Here is a 24,105-nt window from a genome sequence, read left to right as displayed (position 1 = left end):
AGGTGATGGAATTCCAGTTGAGCTGTTTCAAATCCTGAAAGATGATGCTGTGAAAGTGCTGCACTCAATATGCCAACAAATTTGGAAAACTCAGCAGTGGCCACAGGACTGGAAAAGGTCAGTTTTTATTCCAATCCCTAAGAAAGGCAATGCCAAAGAGTGTTCCAACTACCACACAATTGCACTCATCTTACATGCTAGTAAAGTAATGCTCAAAATTCTCCAAGCCAGGCTTCAGCAATACGTGAACCGTGAACTCCCTGATGTTCAAGCTGGTTTTAGAAAAGGCAGAGGAACCAGAGATCAAATTGCCAACACCCGCTGGATCAGGGAAGAAGCAAGAGAGTTTCAGAAAAATATCTATTTCTGCATTATTGACTATGCCAAAGCCTTTCACTGTGTGGATCACAATAAACTGTGGAAAATTCTGAAAGAGATGGGAATACCAGACCACCTGACCTGTCTCTTGAGAAATCTGTATGCAGGTCAGGAAGCAACAGTTAGAACTGGACATGGAACAACATACTGGTTCCAAATAGGAAAATGAGTACGTCAAGGCTGTATACTGTCACCCTGCTTATTTAACTTATATGCAGAATACGTCATGAGAAACGCTGGACTGGAAGAAACACAAGCTGGAATCAAGATTGCTGGGAGAAATATCAATAACCTCAGATATGCAGATGAAACCACCCTTATGGCAGAAAGTGAAGAGGAACTAAAAAGCTTCTTGATGAAAGTGAAAGAGGAGCATGAAAAAGTTGGCCTAAAGCTCAACATTCAGAAAACGAAGATCATGGCATCTGGTCCCATCACTTCATGGGAAATAGATGGGGAAACAGTGGAAACAGAGTTAGATTTTATTTTGGGGGGCTCCAAAATCACTGCAGATGGTGATTGCAGCCATGAAATTAAAAGACGCTTACTCCTTGGAAGAAAAGTTATCACCAACCTAGATAGCATATTCAAAAGCAGACACATTACTTTGCTGACTAAGGTCCGTCTAGTCAAGGCTATGGTTTTTCCTGTGGTCATGTATGGATGTGAGAGTTGGACTGTGAAGAAGGCTGAGAGCCGAAGAATTGATGCGTTTGAACTGTGGTGTTGGAGAAGACTCTTGAGAGTCCCTTGGACTGCAAGGAGATCCAGCCAGTCCATTCTGAAGGTGATCAGCCCTGGGATTTCTTTGGAAGGAATGAAGCTAAAGCTGAAACTCCAGTACTTTGGCCACCTCATGCAAAGAGTTGACTCGTCGGAAAAGACCCTGATGCTGGGAGGGATTGGGGGCAGGAGGAGAAGGGGACGACCCAGGATGAGATGGCTGGATGGCATCACTGACTCGGATGGACGTGAATCTTGGTGACCTCCGGGAGATGGTGATGGACAGGGAGGCCTGGCGCGCTGCGATTCATGGGGTCGCAAAGAGTCGGACACGACTGAGCAACTGAACTGAATCAGTATTAGAAATTATACAGTAGGGGAGCTTTCATTTATAATCCATAGGACTTCCTGAAAATTCTTACTATGAAGACCTAGCAGTGCTGCTAGAGAGTAAATGTTTTAAGGTTTAAAGCAATCATCTTGTGTGTTTAGTTTATTTGTATTTTGGCTTATTTACAAATTTACATTTGTTACTGCATATATTTAGGGAAATATACACAATGGGTTTTACTTTAGATTTTATGAAAAATGAAAAATAAGTAACATTTAATACTAGTGCCTATCTCTGAGTGCTGCTACAGATGTGAATTCACTTATTCCTCAAAATAACTGTGAAAGAGATACTATTACTGTTTTCCAACTTGTGCATGAAGAATAAGAGGTGCGAAGAAGGTTCATTTGCCCAGGGTTACGGAACACAGGGTGGAAATGGGATCCCAGGGAGTCTGGCCCCAGAGTACAAGCTCTGCCTCCACAGTTAGAAAGATATTAAGATACCTTGTTGGCTATTTTCTAAAATGGCTTTAAAATGATATTTAAATTCTGTGTATTAAAGTTTAATGTCTCATCAAGAATTTCATAATGCAGGGATCTTTTGATATAACACTCTTTAAGAGCTAAAGGAGTATACAAATAAGCACTCAGTTTTTGAATTGCATTATTAACTCTGTAGGATAGCAAGCTCTGGAAAGTGTGAAAGTGCAAGTATTAGTCACTTAGTTGTGTCCAACTCTTTGTGACCCTATGAACTGTAGCCACCACACTCCTATGTCCATGGAATTCTCCAGGCAAGAATACTGGAGTGGGTTGCCATTCCCTTCTACAGGGGAACTTCCTGACCCAGGGACTGAACCCAGGTCTCCCGCATTGCAGGCAGTTTCTTTACCATCTAAGCCACCAGGGAAGCCCAGTAAGCTTTGTATCAGCAGCTTATTACAGGAATTAAATGATTTTCCAATATGCAACTTACACGTTTATCAATATCACCGTGCTGAAGCTGAACGAACCGGGCACTGATGGCAGCAATGTAGCTCTGCTGATTGGAGAAAGCAACTCGACCAGCACCTTTTGGATATTTCAGCTCCGGATCTGTATCAATCCCTGCATAACACACGCCACCATACAGCCGGTCCATGATCATAGCAAGCTCCACTGGAAAATGAAAAGAAGTGCACATCAAATGGGAGAGAACACAGTGAATCAACAGTCTTAAAGTATTTTTTTTTAAGTGAAAGTCAATAGGATAATGCTCTCTTCTAGGTCCAGTCCTCTGTCTTGTACATTGGGGCCCATGTGCTCTCAGCACAGAAGTGGACCGCTCAGCTGCCCACTGGACCAGTCACAGATGTCTAACTGGCCCTGTAGCACGCACTGTCCTACATGGTGCTCCTGACCTTTCGCTACCTGTCTAAGCGTGCCCCAGTGTGTTTTCACTGACTCAGCAAGTGATGGAAAAGATGAAGTTGCCAACTCAAGAGGCTTGGCTTCCTCCTTCCTGTTTTTTTCTGTTTCCCACGGTGCATGCAATCCCATGAACTTGATTTCCAGACATATCTAGAATCCAACCGCTCTGCCTCCATGCCTAACATCCTGTTTCAAGGTACCATTATTTTTCATTAGATTATGGCAATAGTTGTATCACTTCGTTTCTGATCTGTGCTCTTCCCACCCCTCAGTTTATTTTCAAAACAGCACCAAGGGTGATTCTCTTGAAGATACAGAAGATGCCAATGTCTTAACTGAAATTTCTGCTTGGGAACTCTGAATGGAGGCACAAACTAGTCTTCAAAACCACAATCTTCTTCCAACCTACTCCAGTGTTCTTGATCTTCTCGGTAATGGTACCACTGTCTACCTAGTAGCTTAAGACTGAAAACTGAGATTGAGCCTTTGCATTTACTTCATAAATACCTATAACACTTGTTCACTTGGCTCTTCTACCACCACCATCACTAATCCAAGCCACTGCTAACTGTCTCCTGGACTGTAATAACAGGCTCCTGAATTCGTCCACCTGTATCTACTCTCAACTCAACTCTCCCCTCCACAAGTCATCAGCTAAACTGGTCTTTCAAAAATGCAAATATGATGTCTCTCTCTTTTACTTAAAATCCCTTCATTGGTTTCCCACTGCTCTGAGGATAAATATCAAATTAGCTGTTGGACTTTTATGATCTGACTGCTATCTACCTCTTCCGTGTCTTCTGTGTCTCTCCCCTCATTCCTTAGGCCCTAGGTGGTGACTCTGGACTCCCCTCAGTCCCTCTGATGCACTCGGCCTCCCTCCACCGAACATCTTTGAATATGCTGACCCCTTTATCTGAAACACACTCCGTACAATCTCCTTCTGTTCAATCTTCATGTGTCAGCTCAAATACAAGTATTTTGAAAATATTAGGCTATATCACATTTCCTTGCTTTATGCCCTTCTGTTTCCTGTAGTGCTTCTTTGTAGTAGGTATATCTGTAAGTATTTACACGGGTGAACAGTCTTTTAACAGGCACCTCGATACTGGAAGAGGGTGTTCTCAGTGATGCAAGGAGTTAACACCCTTCACAAGGGTGCACAGTATCATAAAACCTGCTTGTACTGTGGGCATTTATGTCTATAATTATGTACCATATGACATCTTCTGGTAGATCTCTGGATTCTGATGACTGATGAACAGAAGTTTGTCATTCAACTATCTAAAGTGTCTTTCAGATATCAGAATCAACCTGTATCAAATAAACAGACCCCAAATTCTCACATCTTGGAGAGTTACACTTAAGCGGACTTAAATGCCTGAGTGGATTCTTCTTATAGAGTCTGTCTGGAGTTAGCTATACATACTGATAGATGGTTGTCCTATTCTCCAGTTCCTTAATGGTCTCAAGAGCAGTTTTTAGAATTTGTCTCGATTCTCCAGCAAGCAGCTGTTGGAGGAGAATCTGCCCTTAGCTGATCTAGTGGTGACATATATACAATAGGTACCCAATGCTTACTGAATCAATTCATGTTTAAATGATTTTTGTAAAGAAACAAAATTTGTTAACATTCTACTTACCAGCCCGTAATGGCCTAGGAACACCTCCAACAAAAATTGTTTTTCGAGGATCCAAAGGTTGGGAACCATCCATCACAAAATCACTGTCACTCAAATTCCAAGGACGGATCTGAACCTGTGAAGAAGATGACATTATGGCCTTAGGTCTCGCTGCTTTAATAGCTGATGAACTTTCTGCCAACTGTGGTGCTTCCATAGTTCAGAATTTTGGACAGATGGTTTGGGAAACAAATTGTTAATATTTTAATCTAGATACTGTTTAAGTTATATGAACTTTTAAAAACTGAACCCTTAATGCAGTAGTTTTTTCACTAATAAGCATTTCAAAACAGTTTTTGGAAAACTTTCATTTGTAGCTTCAAGTTCGAGTAGCATTTACTTACAGGTTTGTCCTTGATGGTTGGGCTGGAAACACACAGATAGAGTTTTCCATCCTCTTCAATACAAGCATCAATCAGTGCCTGAACTGAGCTCTCTTCTTGAAAGAGAAGGAATGCATAGCCTGTAACAGCCATGAAAATGAGGCAGTGAGTCAAGGTCAGTGATTTCATCCCAAACTTCAGTACTGTTTAGAAAACACACGCCTTTGAAGTAGATAAAAATGAACTATCAAATAGGATTACAATCATTATGTTTCTATTGGAGAACACAACATCCTGTAGAATACACACAAACACAAATACTCGGTAAATTAACTACTTTATATAGAGCATTTAATATCTGATATTATACTAAGAGCTTCACATAAATATTTGATTCTCAGAGTAACTATGAAACATTATTTCCAATTTACAGAAAAAAAGAAAAAGAAAAACAAAACAAACCCTGAGGTGTCAAGTGGCTGAATTACTTGCCCAAAGCCAGTCACATAAGCAAGTAGCTGGCTGATTAATTTCACACCTAGATCTGCTCTAAGGCATCCCATGATACTGTCCCCTTAAAGAATTTGGCTGGATTAACCAGCTGAGCCCAGCAGAAGCTACAATTTTCTTCAGGGGCCCTCAGGGAAAGACAAGCTCTAGAGCATACTCTTGGGCAGGTGGAAGGAGCGCATGTGGAAAGGCCCTGGAATTCCTGTAAGCAGGGGAAAATTCCACAGTCAACCTGACCACTTCCAAATGATACTAAGAAAACTCCCTTAGGGAGGTTGGAATGAAGCAGATTCCTTCAGGATGGGTCAGACTTTTAAATCAAGTCTCAAAGTGGCTGAGCAGCAGAATACTTTTTCCAAACAGTATGGAGACTGGGTTTGCACTTTGGAGTCAAGTTCTTGCTTAGATTCCTATGCTCTTTTGGAAATATGCCCTTCCTCCTTTCCTTGTGACAACCAGTCAATCTTTAATCAAATATTATATATCCATCAGGCAGAACAGACTTCATTATAAAAAGAAGGCATCAAAATTTACAAGTTTACTATTATGTGATTATTCCCAGTAGCACATAACTGTAAGTGACCTAAAAATACCCCTTTCCCTTGACAAGATTTCTATGCAAATTTAGAGCAATGAAATCTAGTCTCAGTATGAAAATGCCATCAAACAGGCCATCCATGTCTAGTCCATTAAACAATGGGAAGAGTGAGTTCATGTTTTACTAGAAGTCAAAAAAAACCCACAGCTTACTGCCAATAATCGCTTTTAGTGCCACAAAAATCTGATATGACACACAAAAGAAGTACTTCATTTTAATAAAATTACTATATCTGATTGCACAAATAAGCAATCAAACCACTTCTATTTCTACACAAATAGAAACTTCCATATGTATGATTATGCAAGATCAGAAACACATCTTAGACTTTTATGATTGTTAAGAAAAACTTAAGTAGGCTTGAAAAAATGAGAAAATAAAGACTGGGTTTCTATATGTGAAGGCATTAATTTTGATACAAGCTACGGTTCTGAGAGCTATAACTGTTTTGTAATAATGGGGGAGTATAGATCGATTTACTAAAAGAGCATTTTAAATTTTTAATGTTATGTTTTATGATGCTAGTTTTTATATTAATGTTTTAAGTTGCTAAATTATTTTTGTGATTATTAGGAAAGAAATATTTGTATCACAAAAATTAATTAAGCAATATGGCAGGTAAATTTTGATCTAGCTAAGGCAAGCCACTAAATATTAAAATAGTCTCATCAAAAATACCACCTAACATGTTCTTTAGAATTTATTAATGAAAGCTAATGTTTACATTCATCCATGGAATTGCAAACAGTCCCAAATGACTTGGGAAACAACAATGTTTACACAAGGTGAACCTTATTCACTGCAAAGGACAGGTGTGTGTAAGTGTGGTTCAGCGTCAAGGGCTAGAGTCACTACCTCAACTACAAGGCAACTTCATCAACTGGATGTTTCTACACCAGTGTTTTCCCAAACCACGGAATGATGAATTCCAGCAATGACAAAAACGCATAAACGTGCAAGGTTTAGGAACACTGGTCTTTGGCAATGGGTACAATCAACTATAACTGTACCAAAATACTATGATTTGCCACTGCTGATTTTTTGCTGTTTTTCTTGTTTTCAGTTTGAGAAAATAACAACTACCACAAAATTACAATAACAATGCAATAGCAACAATGACAGCAGCTCTTCTGTTCCATGAATCAGAAATCAATCTGTCTCACTAGGCTTAAATCCATCCCTTATCTGAAAAAGAAGTCCATGCAGAAAATGTATACCTGTCTTGACAGAAACTAATTCCAGTACCTTTCTAAACTTGTACTTCAATCCCTGCCTGTAACTCTACTGAACAGCTTTTTAATCTATCTAAACTGCACAATCTCCTTTAGATTTGGTTCAAAGTTTCACAGTGAAGCTTTCCTCTGCCTACTTCAAGTCAAAGGATAAACCATCCTAGTTGTTTATATCACTTATTAGGGAACTTTCAATCCATGAATTACTGAGGATACAAAGATGAGTAAAGACACAGTCTGATAGATTACTGGAAAAATTTGAAATTAATAGGTTCTGACATTAATAGATATAACTCTAGCTGTGTTGTGGGAGAAACACTGGGGATATCCAGAGATGTGGACAGACTAAGTCATATGTCTGAGATAGTCCAGACAAAGGATGATGGTAATTTAGGCAGAAATGTCCAGAACTAACAGGCATTTTTATTGAACATTTGGTGAAATAAACTATAAAAGACAAGATCGTAACACTGAACAACAGATTAAAACCAAGCTAAGAAATGAACATCTACATCAACATGAAGCTAGCTTTCTCTCTAAACTAAGGATGCAAGACCTCCAGATCCAGTATGTTACAATTTAGAGTACATGGAAACAGGTCCATAGGTAGAAGTAGATTCTAAAAGCTGCCTGAGATCCAGGATCGAAGGATTCCGTAAGATTTAAAGGTTCAGTTCAGTTCAGTCACTCAGTTGTGTCCGATTCTTTGCAACCCCATGGACTGCAGCATGCGAGGCCTCCCTGTCCATCAGCAATTCCTAGAGTTTAAGGTGTGTGTGTATGTATGTATGTATGTGTGTATATATATATATATATATATATATATATATATAAATCACATATATATAAATCACTGCATTATTCCATTTCTCTGAAAAACAACATCAACCACTCATGGGAGTTCTGTAATTCTCAATGATAAAGGTAGAGATGGCCTGAACAATTTATCACTGGAAACCCTGAGCTGGTTTTTGGATGCCAATAACTCTGACATGTTTCCTTTCCCAGAGTCGAAATCAGGTTATTCAATAGATCTACTGGAGTCTTTTCCCCAGGCTTGAAAAATCCACTCAGCCATGATAATAATGGTGTACTTTTTTATTTCTAAAATTACATTTGAATGATATTCAAAGTAAAGTCTTTCAATCTCCCCCTTTCTTTTATTCACCTATGAGGATCTGCCATGACTGGCTGGATTCAGGCTAAATTCTCTCCTGCTGCTCACTCCAGGCAGGTGATTCTTCCTCTACCCACTGATGGTGGCATCACTTTGCTCAAATGAATGTTAGCTCCATTTGGATCCTCTTCTCTGGATCAGTCATCGCAGTATCCTAGCAATACGTGACTCTGCACATCTTATCTCTTTATGTAACTGAGTTTTTCCTGACCATTCATTTCCTTCTCTATCTAAATTCACCAACAGAGTACATATTACTCTCGTCATCTCTGGAACACTTAAGGACATCTTGCAATACTTAAAATATTCATGGGTTTATATTTTATTCTCACTTCATACATTTTTTAATAACTTCAGATATGCAGATGACACCACCCTTATGGCAGAAAGTGAAGAAAAACTAAAGAGCCTCTTGATGAAAGTTAAAGAGGAGGGTGAAAAAGCTGGCTTAAAGCTCAACATTCAGAAAATGAAGATCATGGTATCCGGTCCCATCACCTCATGGCAAACAGAAGGGCAAACAGTGGAAACATTGGCCGACTTTATTTTTTTGGGCTCCAAAATCACTGCAGATGGCGATTGCAGCCATGAAATTAAAAGACGCTTACTCTTTGGAAGGAAACTTAAGACCAACCTAGATAGCATATTAAAAAGTAGAGACATTACTTTGCCAACAAATCTCCATCTAGTCAAGGCTATGGTTTTTCCAGTGGTCATGTATGAATGTGAGAGTTGGACTGTGAAGAAAGCTGAGTGCCGAAGAATTGATGCTTTTGACCTGTGGTGTTGGAGAAGACTCTTGAGAGTTCCTTGGACTGCAAGGAGATCCAACCAGTCCATTCTAAAGGAGATCAGTCTTGGGTGTTTATTGGAAGGACTGATGTTGAAACTGAAACTCCAATACTTTGGCCACCTGATGCAAAGAGCTGACTCATTTGAAAAGACCCTGATGCTGGGAAAGATTGCGGGCAGGACGATAAGGGAATGACAGAGGATGAGATGGTTGGATGGCATCACTGACTCAATGGACATGAATTTGGGTAAACTCTGGGAGTTGGTGATGGTCAGGGAGGCCTGGTGTGCTGCAGTTCATGGGGTTGCAAAGAGTCAGACAGGACTGAGTGACTGAATTGATACATTTCTTAATTTCACTGAGCGGAGACACTGTTTTATATGTCTGTGCCCAAGCTACTGAGAAGGATACCTTAGGCAGAAAAAAGACTCAAATATTTGTTGATACAAGCCTTTGAAATCATTATCAACTCATTATAGAGAAGGCATACCAAGTCTCTGATGATTCTTGACTGGCTTGAAGTGAACCAAATAGCTTTCAGAAACATTCTGCCTCACTTGATACATTGTTACCAACCTCTACAAATTACTCTATTAGTTTTTATACAAAGATGTACTCATATTCAATTCTAAAAGAAAACACAGAGTAATTGATATTATTTCTTTGTGAAAGGGAAAGGACTGTGGCTTGCCAGGCTCCTCTGTCCATGGAATTCTCTAGGCAAGGGTACTGGAGAGGGTAGTCATTCCCTTCTCCAGGGGGTCTTCCTGACCCAGGGATTGAACCTAGTCCTGCATTGGAGGCAGATTCTTTACCGTCTCAGCCACTAGGGAAGACGAATTGTTTCTTTAGCTCTCATATAACTTATTCCCTAGCAAATAGTAACAAAAAAACCCTCTTACCTTTTGGTGGAAAATAGGACTTGCTTTCTGCTTTATGAGGCCAATCCACGACCAAAGGCCCAAATCTTCTGAAGCTAGCAGTTATTTCATCTTAAAAAAGTACAATAACATGCATTAGGAATTAATTTTAATGATTCATTCTAAAAAATCCTGTATTTTATGTTATTTTAAAAGATTTAATATTTTAAAGTGCCAAATAGCCTAAGATAAACTAGAATATAAATACTAGAAACATGGTAAGATTTAATATTTTAAAGTACCAAATAGCCCAAGATAATATAAATATAAACCCAAAAATACAAATACTAAAAAAAATGTCTAATATCCTCATTAAAATGATACATAAAATTTAATCTACTTAGTCAAAGTAGTTTTTAAGCAGCACACTGGTTAGAATAATCAGTTCAGCATGACTTCTAAAATATTATACAATACCATATGGACACTAAGGGATTGACAGTACAGCAATTATAAATATTACTGACTTGAAAACCATGCTGACATTATACCAAATTAAAGATCCATAAAGAGATACATCACTGCTTGATAAAGTAACATATTGTAGGAAAAAAAAGGTCTGCTGAACAAGACACATAAAGCTTTAATATTTCTAAAATATACTAGAGTCTATACATGCTTGGTAGTTTCACTGAAAGATGTACAGGTCAAATACAATGACACGTTCAAGCTTATTTATCACATGGAAACTTTTGGTACAGATTAGTATACAGAATAAGTCTGTGGATATTTGAATTATAACTGAAAAAATTCCCAAAATGTAGTAATATTTTCTCTATTATTACATTGTAAATGAGAGTGGCAGATTTCCCACAGTCTCACAAGTATTAGTTTCAGTATTTTATATTTATCTTGAAGTATCTTTCTTTAGTTATTATTACACAGGATAATTTTTACATATGCTTAATATTCTTTATAAAATCTGAAATTTCTGTTTATGTACTGTTTCCATTCCTTGTTCAGGTTGTATAGTCTCTCATCTGTTTCTAAAAGTACATTTACACTTAAGTTGAATTTTTGATTCTTGTACATTAAAGTTTCATGGTTGCTGCTGCTGCTGCTGCGTCACTTCAGTTGTGTCCAACTCTGTGCGACCCCATAGACAGCAGCCCACCAGGCTCCTCCGTCCCTGGGATTCTCCAGGCAAGAACACTGGAGTGGGTGGCCATTTCCTTCTCCAATGTATGCAAGGGAAAAGTGAAAGTGAAGTCGCTCAGTCGTGTCCGACTCTTCACAACCCCATGGACTGCAGCCCACCAGGCTCCTCCGTCCATGGGATTTTCCAGGCAAGAGTACTGGAGTGGGGTGCCACTGCCTTCTCCGAAAGTTTCATGGCTGGTTACCTTTAATTCATTGTTTGTGGTGTGTGTGTGTTTGTGTGCATGTGTGTGCATGCATTACAGTCATATGAAAAGTTTTTATGTATGGTTAAGTCACATACATACAAAAAGTTTGGTCATATGTGTTATGGTCATACAAAAAGTTTTTTAAAGTTTAAAATAAATATATAAAACAAAAAATTTAATGTATTTAAATATGTTCTATACTTTAAAAATAACTGAGACATGAACTAAAGGAAAATCTGATTTATAAAAAATGCTCATAGTAACAATATGTAAAAGATACAAAGTAAAGAAACAAACTTAGATCCCCATTCACACTATATTTTAGGTTTTTTTCTTTAGTATCACAAGTCATCATTTTACCTTCATCAATGTCTGGAGGAAGACCACCAACAAAAACTTTTCGAGAGAAACGTTCTATTCGCTCTCCATTCTGATGAGCTGAGTAACATGTGGGTGAATTTAAAACACCAACTTGATCATTATGCCCATCATCCAGCAAGCCATCATCTATTGGAAAGAGGGAAGAACGACCTAAAATATAAGAACAAATATAACCTGAATCTCAGATCTAAGAAAGTGATAAAAGTCAGGAATAAAAAGAGCAACAATTAAAGGCTTAAAAATGGAAGTGAAAAAATAAAAAGTGAAAGTGATATAGGTATCAAAAATTAAGGAACATTCAGATAGCTTGAAAGTTCAATTACCTGAATTCAAGAGAGACGTTGTCAGGGGAATGACTTAGAAATAAACATGGCCATATGATAACAATTATGTCATAAACAAACACTAGATCACTTTGATTTTTTTATGGAAAACAGCAAAAATCTGCTGTATGGGGATGGTTAAACTGGGTATGTAACAGGAGAAACCTTTTAGAAATTGGTGGCAGAAAGAAACGACACAGACTAAATTGATAAGAAAACAACATCAACAAAACACTTGCAGACCATAGTAATGAAGGATGAAAGTACCAAATTATACTTGCATATAAGATCTTGATGTACTGCATGTATGTCAGTTACATGACAGGGTGGACAGAGATTCTGCACATGTGCAGAACAGAAGGGGCTCCCCTCCAGGACTTTGGTCCCCACCTGAGCCCACCCTTCAGGACACACCCTTGTAGAGGAACAGACTACTTAATTCTCTGCGGCAATCCTGATGCTGGATTCTGTGGGGATCACAATAAAAAAGTAAATAAGATGATCTTGTAAAACAGTCTCTAAAGTGCTTCAGAGGAAGTGTGCTGGAGGAAGGCAGTAACCTGGCTAATAAACAGGCAATTTCTTAAATCCCCAGGTGAAACTGGATAGCAGTTCTGGTAAAGGGGAAAATAGTGGTACTTAGGGAGTTAAGAAAAGGTAGGCTAGTAGAATATTTGTAAGAAAATGGTTTTGAATAAATTTTTCAAGTGGAAGGAGAAACATAAGAGAGAGAAGGAAAAAATGAATTTATTTAAGAAATAAGAGTCATGTTGGCTGAAACATGTTGGAAAAAAGGAAAATAAAAGCTAGAAAAGCACCCTGGGCTAGACAGAACACTTAGCCTTGAATGCCAGGCTACAGGACACATTTTATTTAGGCAGCGAAAAAACAAAAAGGAACAAACAAAAAATAACTGGATACAGGCATTCAAGCACGATGATAACTTTTCCTGTATTTTAGGAAGACTCCTCTTGGCAAATATGGTTAACGATATGAGAAATGAGCCAACCAGAAGTCCTTCAAAAAATTCAGGAAGGAGGTACAGTTGGAGGTACCTGAAGCAGTGAAAAGTAGATGGGAAATGAAACAGGAAAAAAGAATGGAAAGGAGGAATTAAGAGGTTTTAGAATATAAGTGGTAAAAATCATTAACTGAATAAGTGTAAGGACAGTAAAGACCTGAAACTGCAACAGGAAAGGGAAATGTGTCCTAGACATGTGAAGGTTCACAAGCTTCACATCTGCGACACTCAGAAATGGGGAGCAAGGAGAAGAGTCACAGTGCTGAGAAAGTTGTCTGGGGTCAACTCTCCAGTAAACTGGTGGAGCTTAACGTTCTTTATAACATCACTGATAAGAACTCCAGTGAGAAATGGTAAGGAGAGCACCTCAGGAAACTTACAAAGGAGAAATGAAAGAATAAAAAAAGCAATGAAGGAACAATGTCAGATGTTAAGATAATGATTTGAGAACAATGACAAGTTGAAGACATGCATGATCTTTGAAGGCAGTAGCATTAGTAAAGCTGCTGGTAGAGTTTTGTGAAGTACAGACATCAAACAAGTTTATTACAGAAAGAAAAAGAAGGATATAGGCAAGGTTTTTTTTTTCCTTCAAGATGGAGTAAAGGATTTTTTAAATGAGGAGAAAATGTATATAATCTGTACTATGTCTTAATATATACAAATTATAAATATTCAATATAAAGTGTCATTAATGTGCTATCATCTTGAAAAGTATGGTACATAATGATGCAACTGATGTAACAAAGACAACCTGAAATGTGATGGCCTGCACAGAACTGGGGTTGTTGGGCTGAGGAAAGGGAGACATGTCTGTGAGCTATAGCTAGCTAGATGTTATAAGTAAGAATTTTAATTTTATAAGATCAAAAATGGGGGAAAGACCATATTTGGTATAGGAAAGAAATTATTCTGCATATTCAAATTTAATTTAACAAGATGTTCTGAAATATAACCATATTCACTGAGTAAGTCTATGAATATTTAGCTTTCCCAATACCTTTGCTATCAGGAATAAGGACCATGAAAAACAAATGTCAATATTCCTTGTGATCAATAGAAAGAAAGCTCTTCAAAATGAAACTATTTTCCTTAAAGAGAACCTCATCAAGAACCATCACAAGTAATATTAATTATGAATAACTAGTTCAACTTTCTACAGTTGGACTTTAAATAATTCTATATTTTAAGAAGAATAAGATGAGGTAGAGAAACAACATCAATATTTAGTTTTGGATTAAAACGATAAATCCAAATTTTATACTTATTTCAGACATGCCAATACTTAAACAGAAATACTGAATGCAGTGATAAAGAAAATCACTATATAAGCAACATCAGATAGCTGACCCAAATGACTTAAATTTTTTCTCTTAACTATAATATTTTAAGTATACTCATTATATACTAATGAATTTTTCTGTATTCTCCAGGCCAGAATACTGGAGTGGGCAGCCTTTCCCTTCTCCAGGGGATCTTCCTAACCCAGGGATCGAACCCAGGTCTCCTGCATTGCAGGCATACTCCTTACCAGCTGAGCCACCAGGGAAGCCCTATTCTGTATTACTAACTATAGTATTCTAACTACAGATACTGTCTAAAATAAATACTGCAGTTAATATAGTAACTATCAAAGATTCAAGTGTAATCTATGTCTAAAATCTATTAGCCAAAGTTCAGATGAACAAAAGATACAATGAAAAGGCTGGGGACATGTCATATACTGGCCATACTCATGATAATCTTTATTGCTGGGAAATCACGACCACTTTCGTTCTAGAAGCCATAAAAGCTCTAGAGTTAAATACTCATTTAAAAGAGGAGTTAACTAAACATGTATCGTCAACAAAAATACTGTTTATCATCTTCCCAATTACCCTTCCCTGTAACTCAAATTAACATGATTATAAAAGAAGACCACTAAATAATTATGCCTTCCATGTACTTAAAAAATACTTTCTAAGAAAGAATAAAAAAGAAAATTAAAATCACCAATACTAAGTATGAAAAAGCAGACATCAATCAACACAAAATGCATGGTTTTTAACAGACTGAGGAAATTCCCATCTATTCCTAGTTTCCTTAGAGATTTTTAAATCATGAATAGCTGCTGAATGTTATCAGATATGCTTCCTATATCTGTGGTATTTCTACTGCATGCATATATGCATGGTATTTCTAATTCCTTCTGTTTATGTGGTGAATTATAGTAACTGATTTTCAAATGTCAATCATACTTCTGGGATAAATCCCACTTAATCATGATACATTTTCCATTTCTATAAACTTCTAGATTCAGTCTATCAATATTTTCTTTAGAATTTTTACCTCTACTTCATGAGGGATACTAGTATATAGTTTTCTTATAATATTCTTGTCAGGTTTTAGTATCAGGGTTATAAAATAAGTTAGGAAAAGCTCTACTTACAAACACAAATGCAAGCAAATTAGCTTACACTAAGATATCTAAAATGTACAATAAAATTTTAAAAAGTAAATATGGTAGTTACAATAAATATTATAGATAGAAGCCATAAGAGATGAAAGAGAAAAATAGGACTATACAATGTTGGCCAATTAATGCCAGTGAAAGAGTGTGAGAAGGCCTTTATGTTGCCAGGCCTATTCAACAGGTCACCAAGATCTCCTTTCAACATGAAAGCAACATAACAGAATGCATATTCCTATAAACAGGACTCAAAGTACACCTTCTCCAAAACCAGGAAATCAGCAAAGATTTTGTAGTGAGAAAAACTGCAGCCACCACAAATACGAGCCTCATTTATGATGTTAATCATGATTTCATGATCTTTTGGGGCTTCCCAGGTGGCTCAGATGGTAGAGAATCTGCCTGCAAAGCAGGAGACCTGGGTTTGATTCCTGGGTCGGGAAGATCCCTTGGAGGAGGAGATGGCTTCCCACTTCAGTATTCTTGCCTGGAGACGTCCATGGACAGAGAAGTCTGGCAGAGTCCATGGAGTTGCAAAGAGTCGGGCATGACTGAGTGACTAACACATACCCATACAATCATGATTCAAATTACTCACTTTAAAGTATTAAAAAAAAATCATTAGAGAATGCATGGAACTTCTCTATATCCATATAAAAACTGCTGTTTGATACAAGCAATAATACAAACTCTACTACAAGCATCCTAAACTGAAGACGGAACTAAAGACAAACTTACACATATGCTTGTATGACTGAGAGCTACTCCTCCACATCTGGTCCTCTTATGTGTGCAGGTGTATGTGTAGCACAACGGATACAGTTAGAGAAGTAATGGGCAATTACTAACTTTGACACTGGTGGCTATTCTAATATGCCCAAAACTAATCATTATACTTGGCTTTTCAGACCATAGCCTTATTCTGGATGCCCAGAATTAAGACATTTCCCAACACAGAAACACAGCAGGGACAGGCAGGAGAGGAAAACAAAATATTTGTGCAAAATTAAGTTAATTTATAGCTTAAAGGTAAGCATGGTTCTTTGATTTTAATGTATATCCTGTACTTTTATTTACTGATTGTTGGTTTAAAAATTAAAGCAAATGCAAAACAAAGTGTTATTATTAAGAAAGAATATTCCTCCCATGCTTCAAGATCCTAGCAGCCACTCCACTGGGTTAAATGACCCACCAGTGTGATGGCATGAATTTTATTTCATACGCAAGGATTAAAAAAAACTATCCAAACAACAGAAATAGGTCTGGAACTGATCTCTCTCAAGCACCACCTGTGGAATTAGATAGAATCACTATCTAGAATGTTTCTCCAAAGAACTGAGACAGGAGCTATAGTTATTACTTAAAAATGTTTTGCCCCAATAATAGGTTTGTCCTTTTCTCACAGGGAATAAAGATATTTAATTTTTAAAAAATCAGTTAAAACTTGGTACCCTATATGTCTTTGTAAACTAATTGCTAGACATAATATATTTGGGTTAAAATTGAGTTCACACTAATAAACTATAAGAAACAGAAAACAAGAAAATAATCCCATTTATAATCACATAAAAAAGAAAAAAATATCAATGAACAAACTTAACTAAGGAGGTGAAAGACCTATACTCTAAAAACTGTAAGGTGCTAAAGAAATGCAAGATGACAGAAATAAATGGAAAAATAGACTGCTGTCATGGATTAGAAGTAATATTGTTAAAATTTCCATACTATTCAAAGCAATCTACAGATTCGATGCACTCCCTATTAAGATACTAATGACATTTTCCACATGATTAGAACAAATGATTCTAAAATTTGCACAGAACCCCAAAAAAGCAAAAAACAAAACTTTGAATAGCCAAAGAAGTCTTGAGAAAGAAGAACAAAGCTTGAAATATCAGGCTTCTTGATTTTAAACTATACAACAGAGCTAGAGTAATGAAAACAGTATGGTACTGACACAGAAAGGACACACAGATCAATGGAACAGAAAACAAAGCTCAGAAATAAACCAACATGCTTATGATCAATTAGTTGCATGACAAAGAAGGCAAGAACACACAGGGGGAAAAGACAGTCTCTTCAAAAACCAGTGCTGGGAAAAAGGAATTACACGAAAAGAATGAAACTGGATTACTTTCTCACATCATATTAAAAAAAAAAAGTCAAAATGGATTAAAGACTTAAATATAAGACCTAAAACTCCTAGAAGAAAACATAGACAGTAAGCTCTCTGACTCTGGTTTATGCAATATATTTCTTTGAACATGTCTCCTCAGGCAAAGGCACCAAAAGCAAAAATAAATAAATGGGACTACAGCAAATGATAAAAAGCTTTGCACAGTGAAGGAAATCAACAAAATGAAAAAGCAATCAACTGAATGGGAGATGACATCTACAGATGACAGTAAGGGGTTGATATCCAAAACATAGAAAGAACTTATACAACACAGTATCAACAACACAAAATTTTGAAATAAGCAGAGGACCTGAATTGGCCTTTTTTCCGGAGATGACATCCAGATGGCCAAAAGATACATAAAAAGATACTCAACATCATTAATTATTAGGCAAACTACAAAGAGATGCCAACTCACTCCTGTCAGAATGGCTATAACAAAAAGGCAAGAAATAACAAGTGTTGGCATGGACGTGAAGAAAAGGCAACTCATGAAATGTTGTTGAAATATTACTCAGCCATTAAAAAGATGAAATCTTACAATGCACACTAACACAGATGACCTAAAAGGTATTAATTACATTAAAGGAAATAAATCAAAAAAAGATACTGTATGATTTTACTTATATGCGGAATCTGAAAAACAACACGAATACACAAAACAAAACAGAAACATATTCATAGATACAAAGCATAAACTGGAGGTTGCCAGAGGGGAGGAAGGTGGAACAAACAAAATAGAAATAGGTAAAAGGAATAAAGAGGTTTAAAATTCCAGTTTATACACAGAGATGTATTGATAATGGACAGCATAGAGAACATAGCTAATAACACTGTAATAATTTTGTATGGGGACAGATGGTTACTAGACTTATCATTGTGATCATTTTCCATAAAATACTGAATTACCACACTGTACATCTAAAACTAGTGTAATACTGTATGCTGCTGGTACTTAGTTTCTAAGTCATGTCCAACTCTTGTGACCCCATGGAATGCAGCCTGCCAGACTCCTTCTGTCCACAGGTTTTCCCAGGCAAGAATACTGGAGTGGGTTGCCATTTCCTTCTCCAATAGTACTGCATACAAATTATAATTCAATAAAAAGGTGATAAAAGTAGTTATCAAAGATGAAAATTGTCAGCCTTTATGTCATCATGAAAGGATTTGGTAGTGGTGATGTTAGGGAGTATATACTTACTCTGGCTATTTTATAAGACTGTTAAAGAGTCAAATGAGTTCAAATCAAATCTAATCACAGAAAATCCTGGATCAATTTTTAAGCAATATTTTAAGTATAATGTATTATTAATACTTATTCATTATGGCACAGGAATATGAATGGCTATATACACAGTATGAATAAATCCAACCACTCTAATTAAGGCTCTGTAATTTTACTCCCTTTAAAAGTATTTCTCCCATCTTCCCATTTCATATGTAATACACTAAAATCTACCGAGTAAAGCTTTGGGCTTGCCTGCTAGAAAAGATTGCTTTGTGGTTTTTAGTTTCACTAACTAAAACAGATTCTTTATTTCTGTTATTTAACATAATTCTGTATATTTTTACTCCACTGGAATAGGGCAGCATTTTAATCCTGTCCCTATTATTACATTAAAAGGACAGGCTACAGTAACAGAAATATTTCAGACTGAGAGATAGTGCTTAAGTTACACTTCACACTTCTTTCACAACCTCCAAACCTACTCCAAGCTCAGACCAGTATGTTCACTCTCAGAATGAAATAAACATTGAATATATAAGATAGACATAAGAGTCTTTCTCCTTTCTAATCCTGGCCCTCAGGCAGCACTGTAGAAGAACTTTTTATGGCTCCCAGGGCACAGAAATACATAGGAGTAGGGGCAGGATACAAATGAAAAGCAGGGGAAGAAATCTTTGCTTTTCTTAATCACTTTCAGCATATTTAAATTTTGATTATTTCCTAAGGTATATTTCATATATTAGTATCCACAGGCAGTTTGGATTATATTGACATTATTAAAGATATTAAAATATATACATTCATTTTGGTAGTAATTTGGTTTTTACTGCACTCAAGTGGGAAATCTTTTAAATGAAAACAGCTACTCTATGCCTGAGCTTAAAGGTGAGTCAAAGGTGACAAAAGAAGAAAAAAATAGTTCTTCTTAAACTAGACTATAAAGTCAAAATGCTTGTGAAAATAATACTGTCCACCCACCATTCACTGGTAAACAGCAATGTCTTATTTTTTGGCAAAAACTGTATTGGCTCACTGTGACACATGCCACATCAACAGATCTGATGTGCATGAGAGTTTTATTTTTAGAAAAGAAAAATGACTAAATAAATAAATGGACTTTCTTTGATGGACCATATCTAAAATATGAAACCCATAAAAGGAATCTTTGATAGTTAAAAGGTTATCATTGTGATACTGCTACGACATCTAGCATAGGAAGAGGAAAAAGTGAGTAGAAAATAGGAAGAAAGCCAGGCTACTTCTTGTTGAGACACTCCTTTAGTATGTGCTTTTTAAAAAAATATATTTTATTACTTACTGTGTTAAAAGTACTTTCAAACTCAAATAAGACCTCTCAATAGTTATTTCTAATGGGTATACTTTAAAAAAATTTATTGAAGTATAGTTGATTTACAATGTGTTAATTTTCTGCTGTACAGCCAAGTGACTCAGTTATATATATATGTGTGTGTGGATGTATGTGTGTGTGTATATATATATATTTTTTTCTTTTTCATATTCTTTTCCATTCTGCTTTATCACAGTGTATTTTCATCTGACTATCAAATCTAAAATTTTAAAAGCAGACTCCTAGGAGGAACAACTAGAAAAATTACTAATGCTATACAATGTGAGAGGAAAAGTTATCCACCACCATGCCCTACCCGCTTCACTCCACCTCCTGCTAAACTAAGCCAAGTAAGTATAACAACTGTCAGCTCTGTGCTACAGAAGGCTTCTACTAAAAGCCTTAAAACCAAGTGAGAGTCTTCTTTCTTCCAATGCTGGGAGGCAGCTCTGAAGTAGAAGTCTTTGTGGCTCCCAGAGGACAGAGATATTTGAGTAAAGCACAAATTTTTGTTTTTTCTTAATATAGTCACAGTCTATAATTATTAAATTAAGATAAAAGAAGATAAACAACATGATTTTCCTATACCTTGTTTCAAAGAACTTTCCAGATTATGACATTTACATTGGAATATACCAAATCAGGTGTATAAATCACACTAAGATTAAAAGATGAAACGTGCATAAAAAGACAAGAATCCTAAATTGCTCTACAGTTTCAAAAATACCTAAAAACACAGATTGGTAAATGGGCTTTTTTCAAGAAAACTAAATTTCCATATTAAAATACCACAGTGAAATAAGATAGTCCAGAGAACTGAAAATCGGTACTAAAATTTTCAATTTTTCTCCTCTTCTCAGCTGCTAGTAACAATCTCTACAAAGTTATTCAGCTTCAGTTTTCTAAGTCATTAGTCTCTAAATCCTCTTCATTTTTTAGTTAGGAAAATAAAGAACCAAGAGATTCAGTGAAGCATTTCAAGAAACTAGATTCTGAAAATGAAGTTAAATTCAGACAACGTTGAAATACGAAATTGGAAATACTACTGACACATATAAAATACTAGTTTCTGTCGTCAGTGGTGACAGTTTTGCATGTTTGTTTTCAAAGTCACACACTCATGACTAGATAAAAAGAATTTGAAGCACTGGCACACATACATAAAATTTATCAAGAGGCACTGTTCTTACTATCTATGCTCCATGGCTCAAGGAAGAGTTTACAAGCTAAGGAAAATCCTTTTACATGAGTACTATGGTTACTGGCACTTACAACAACCACATAAGTCGTATGGCTATTCATCACTCAGAGGATAATCTAGTGTAAAGTTACTTTTGCTTCTTCTCATCCCATCATCACATCTACTTTTCTTCCTATCAATTTCTGCACATGAAAAAGAAAAGCAAAGTTTAAGCCACAGAAAATGTTAGCTGCTTTCCTAGGAAGCTGAACAAAGCAGCGCTGCATAGTCCTAGTCTTTTCCTTAAGAAAACAAGAACCCAAAGGGGAAGACTCTTGTGCAAGAGAGAAAGTGTGTGTGTGTGAGAGAGAGACAGAGAGAGAGAAAGTGCATGTGCGTGTGGTATTAAGACAGAGAAAGAAAGGATTATTTTAAGACAGAGAAATATGAGCAACATGATTTCTATATGTCGGTGTTAATAGTAATCTGTTTGGTATTTGGCATGTTCAACTGGATCAAACATAAAACTAATAAACTAGAGCTGTAAATTATATACCATAGATAAGACAATCAGTTACAGATTGGGAGAGCAGAAAATTCATATTGCATGTCGCCTTCCGTAGTATCTATTAAACACATCTCTTAAAACACTATAAACAGAAGGTTTATTTTAAAAGATACACAAATGACTTTAAAAAGTTAAAATCTAGACATTTATAATGGAAAAATTTATTAAATAACCATATTAGTATGAAAATGTACCTTAAAGGTTAAGATATTTAGGGTTCAAAACTTGGACAAGTAAGTGTGCAAATCAAAACACAATTTTTCAGTGAGTTTCCAGACATTGCATAATAAATTTGGGATAATTACAACATTGATCAGTAAAACCCAATTAGAAACAGTTATACCATAGCAAACAGAAATGAATTACCTCGTCTTCGCCCATAACTCCTCGCTGCATGTAAACAAAGGACAAATTGTAAAATGTCAGAACTAAAAATAAGCCCACATAAACAAACATCTGTGACAGGGAAAGTTGTGTGGGCATCTGGAAATTAGAACTACTTTGTCTTAAGAGCTACCTCAATATCATCACACAACATGTGCATGGTGTTTTAATATTTACAAAGCACTCTTTTATGTCCCATCTGAACCATATAAAAACTGTGAAATTAACTGGAAATACAAAATTTATTCTCAATTATGTTAAACTCATGAATAAATATTTCTTTCATCTAATTGGGATAGGAATATGTAACACTTTATGGTTAAATAGCATCCTAAATATTTTTCCCAATGAATGGAGACAACTTGAATTGAATCCTTACTTTTCTACTTATTATAAAAAATGATACAGCATATAATGTCCAACTAGTAATTCAGGTCAACATCCCTTTTTATGCAAAGCCCTGCATGGAAAAATAACTGGAAGACACAGAAGAGTGAAAAGCTAAAACAATACTGAACTGGTCCACTGAAGTCTACAGAGCTTAGACAGACAGAATACAAGACTCATGTTCAAACTTGCTTAAGTGAGGAAATGATCAATGACAGACTAACAGTGCTTTCAGTCTTTTTTGGTACATTTTATAACAGCTAAGTGTTTATTGTCTCCACATCTGGAGTAAGAGGGATTCTGATACAAACTATTATTAGTATCTTCAAAGAATAGTACATATGTTAAACCTTTAAAAGGGTAAAGCAGAAAGTATTTCAACCTATGTTACTAGCAGTTTACAGATTCCTCATGGAGAAAAACTGCAATTTATTTTTCATAAGAGTACCAGTTTGATAAAATCTACAACTTGTTTTTAAATAACTTAGCTCCCAAATCTGAGTATACTATGAGTATTTCTACTCTAGAATTAGCAGTAAACCAAAAATGACTGTCAAAATCAAGATCTTAATTCATATTCATCGATTTTTTTAAGTCTGGGAAAAATCTGTTATTGAAAAATTTCAAGTCAAAATATGTATTAAAGGTTGTCAGAAATGTAGTCTCTCCAAAGGTATGAAATTTAAAGATCAAAGGAAAACATTTTACATCATTAAACACATTCTATTGTAGAGATTTTACAAAATTAAAAAAAAATTATACTAAGGCTTTAATATAAAGAAGTGTGTTTACAGGGTGGGGATACAGTCTTAGTTCCCCTATAATAAACAGGGGAGAACCAAACTTGAAAAGTCTTAATTGTTTTTATTTCCAGAAATAAGCCAGTAAATGTAAGGTTTGTATTAGTCTTTTATATAAAGTAACTTCATTAACATCCTGCATTTTACTGTCTTTAGTTATGTATACTGTATGTACAGACTGTTGTCTTCTCTTATATAAATGCAGACTTAACCTGTCCATGAGTTCCAGTTACCTCAAAACCTCACCTATATACACATTTATATATAGCTTACCTCTGCATGTGTTTATGTGTATATACAGATTATATTAATACATAGCTTAACTGATCTATATATTAGTTTAGGGTGGAGGTAGTGTTGGAAGTGGCATTTGGAATTTTGTCATCTAGGTCTTCTGAGACATATACAGGGTTTCAAACAGACTGACAGTCAACT

The 24,105-nt window shown here is 36.1% G+C and overlaps 1 protein-coding gene across 2 annotated transcripts in view; it reads right to left on the bottom strand.

The window, feature by feature from the left end:
- Positions 1–24,105, bottom strand: part of CPEB2 (cytoplasmic polyadenylation element binding protein 2) — a 75,192-nt gene that overhangs the window by 6,561 nt on the left and 44,526 nt on the right. For both annotated transcript variants that reach the window (XM_052641977.1, XM_052641978.1), the window contains 5 exons: positions 11,786–11,956; positions 10,062–10,151; positions 4,871–4,989; positions 4,488–4,602; positions 2,411–2,592 (listed from right to left, as the gene is read on the bottom strand). In XM_052641977.1, coding sequence (XP_052497937.1) covers positions 2,411–2,592; positions 4,488–4,602; positions 4,871–4,989; positions 10,062–10,151; positions 11,786–11,956 — 677 coding nt within the window. The remainder of the gene's footprint in view (positions 1–2,410; positions 2,593–4,487; positions 4,603–4,870; positions 4,990–10,061; positions 10,152–11,785; positions 11,957–24,105) is intronic.

The sequence above is a fragment of the Budorcas taxicolor genome, chromosome 6 (assembly GCF_023091745.1).
Source record: "Budorcas taxicolor isolate Tak-1 chromosome 6, Takin1.1, whole genome shotgun sequence".
NCBI classification, from domain to species: domain Eukaryota; kingdom Metazoa; phylum Chordata; class Mammalia; order Artiodactyla; family Bovidae; genus Budorcas; species Budorcas taxicolor.
Note: the sequence above shows the minus strand (reverse complement) of the source record. Positions and strands in the feature narration are given on the sequence as shown.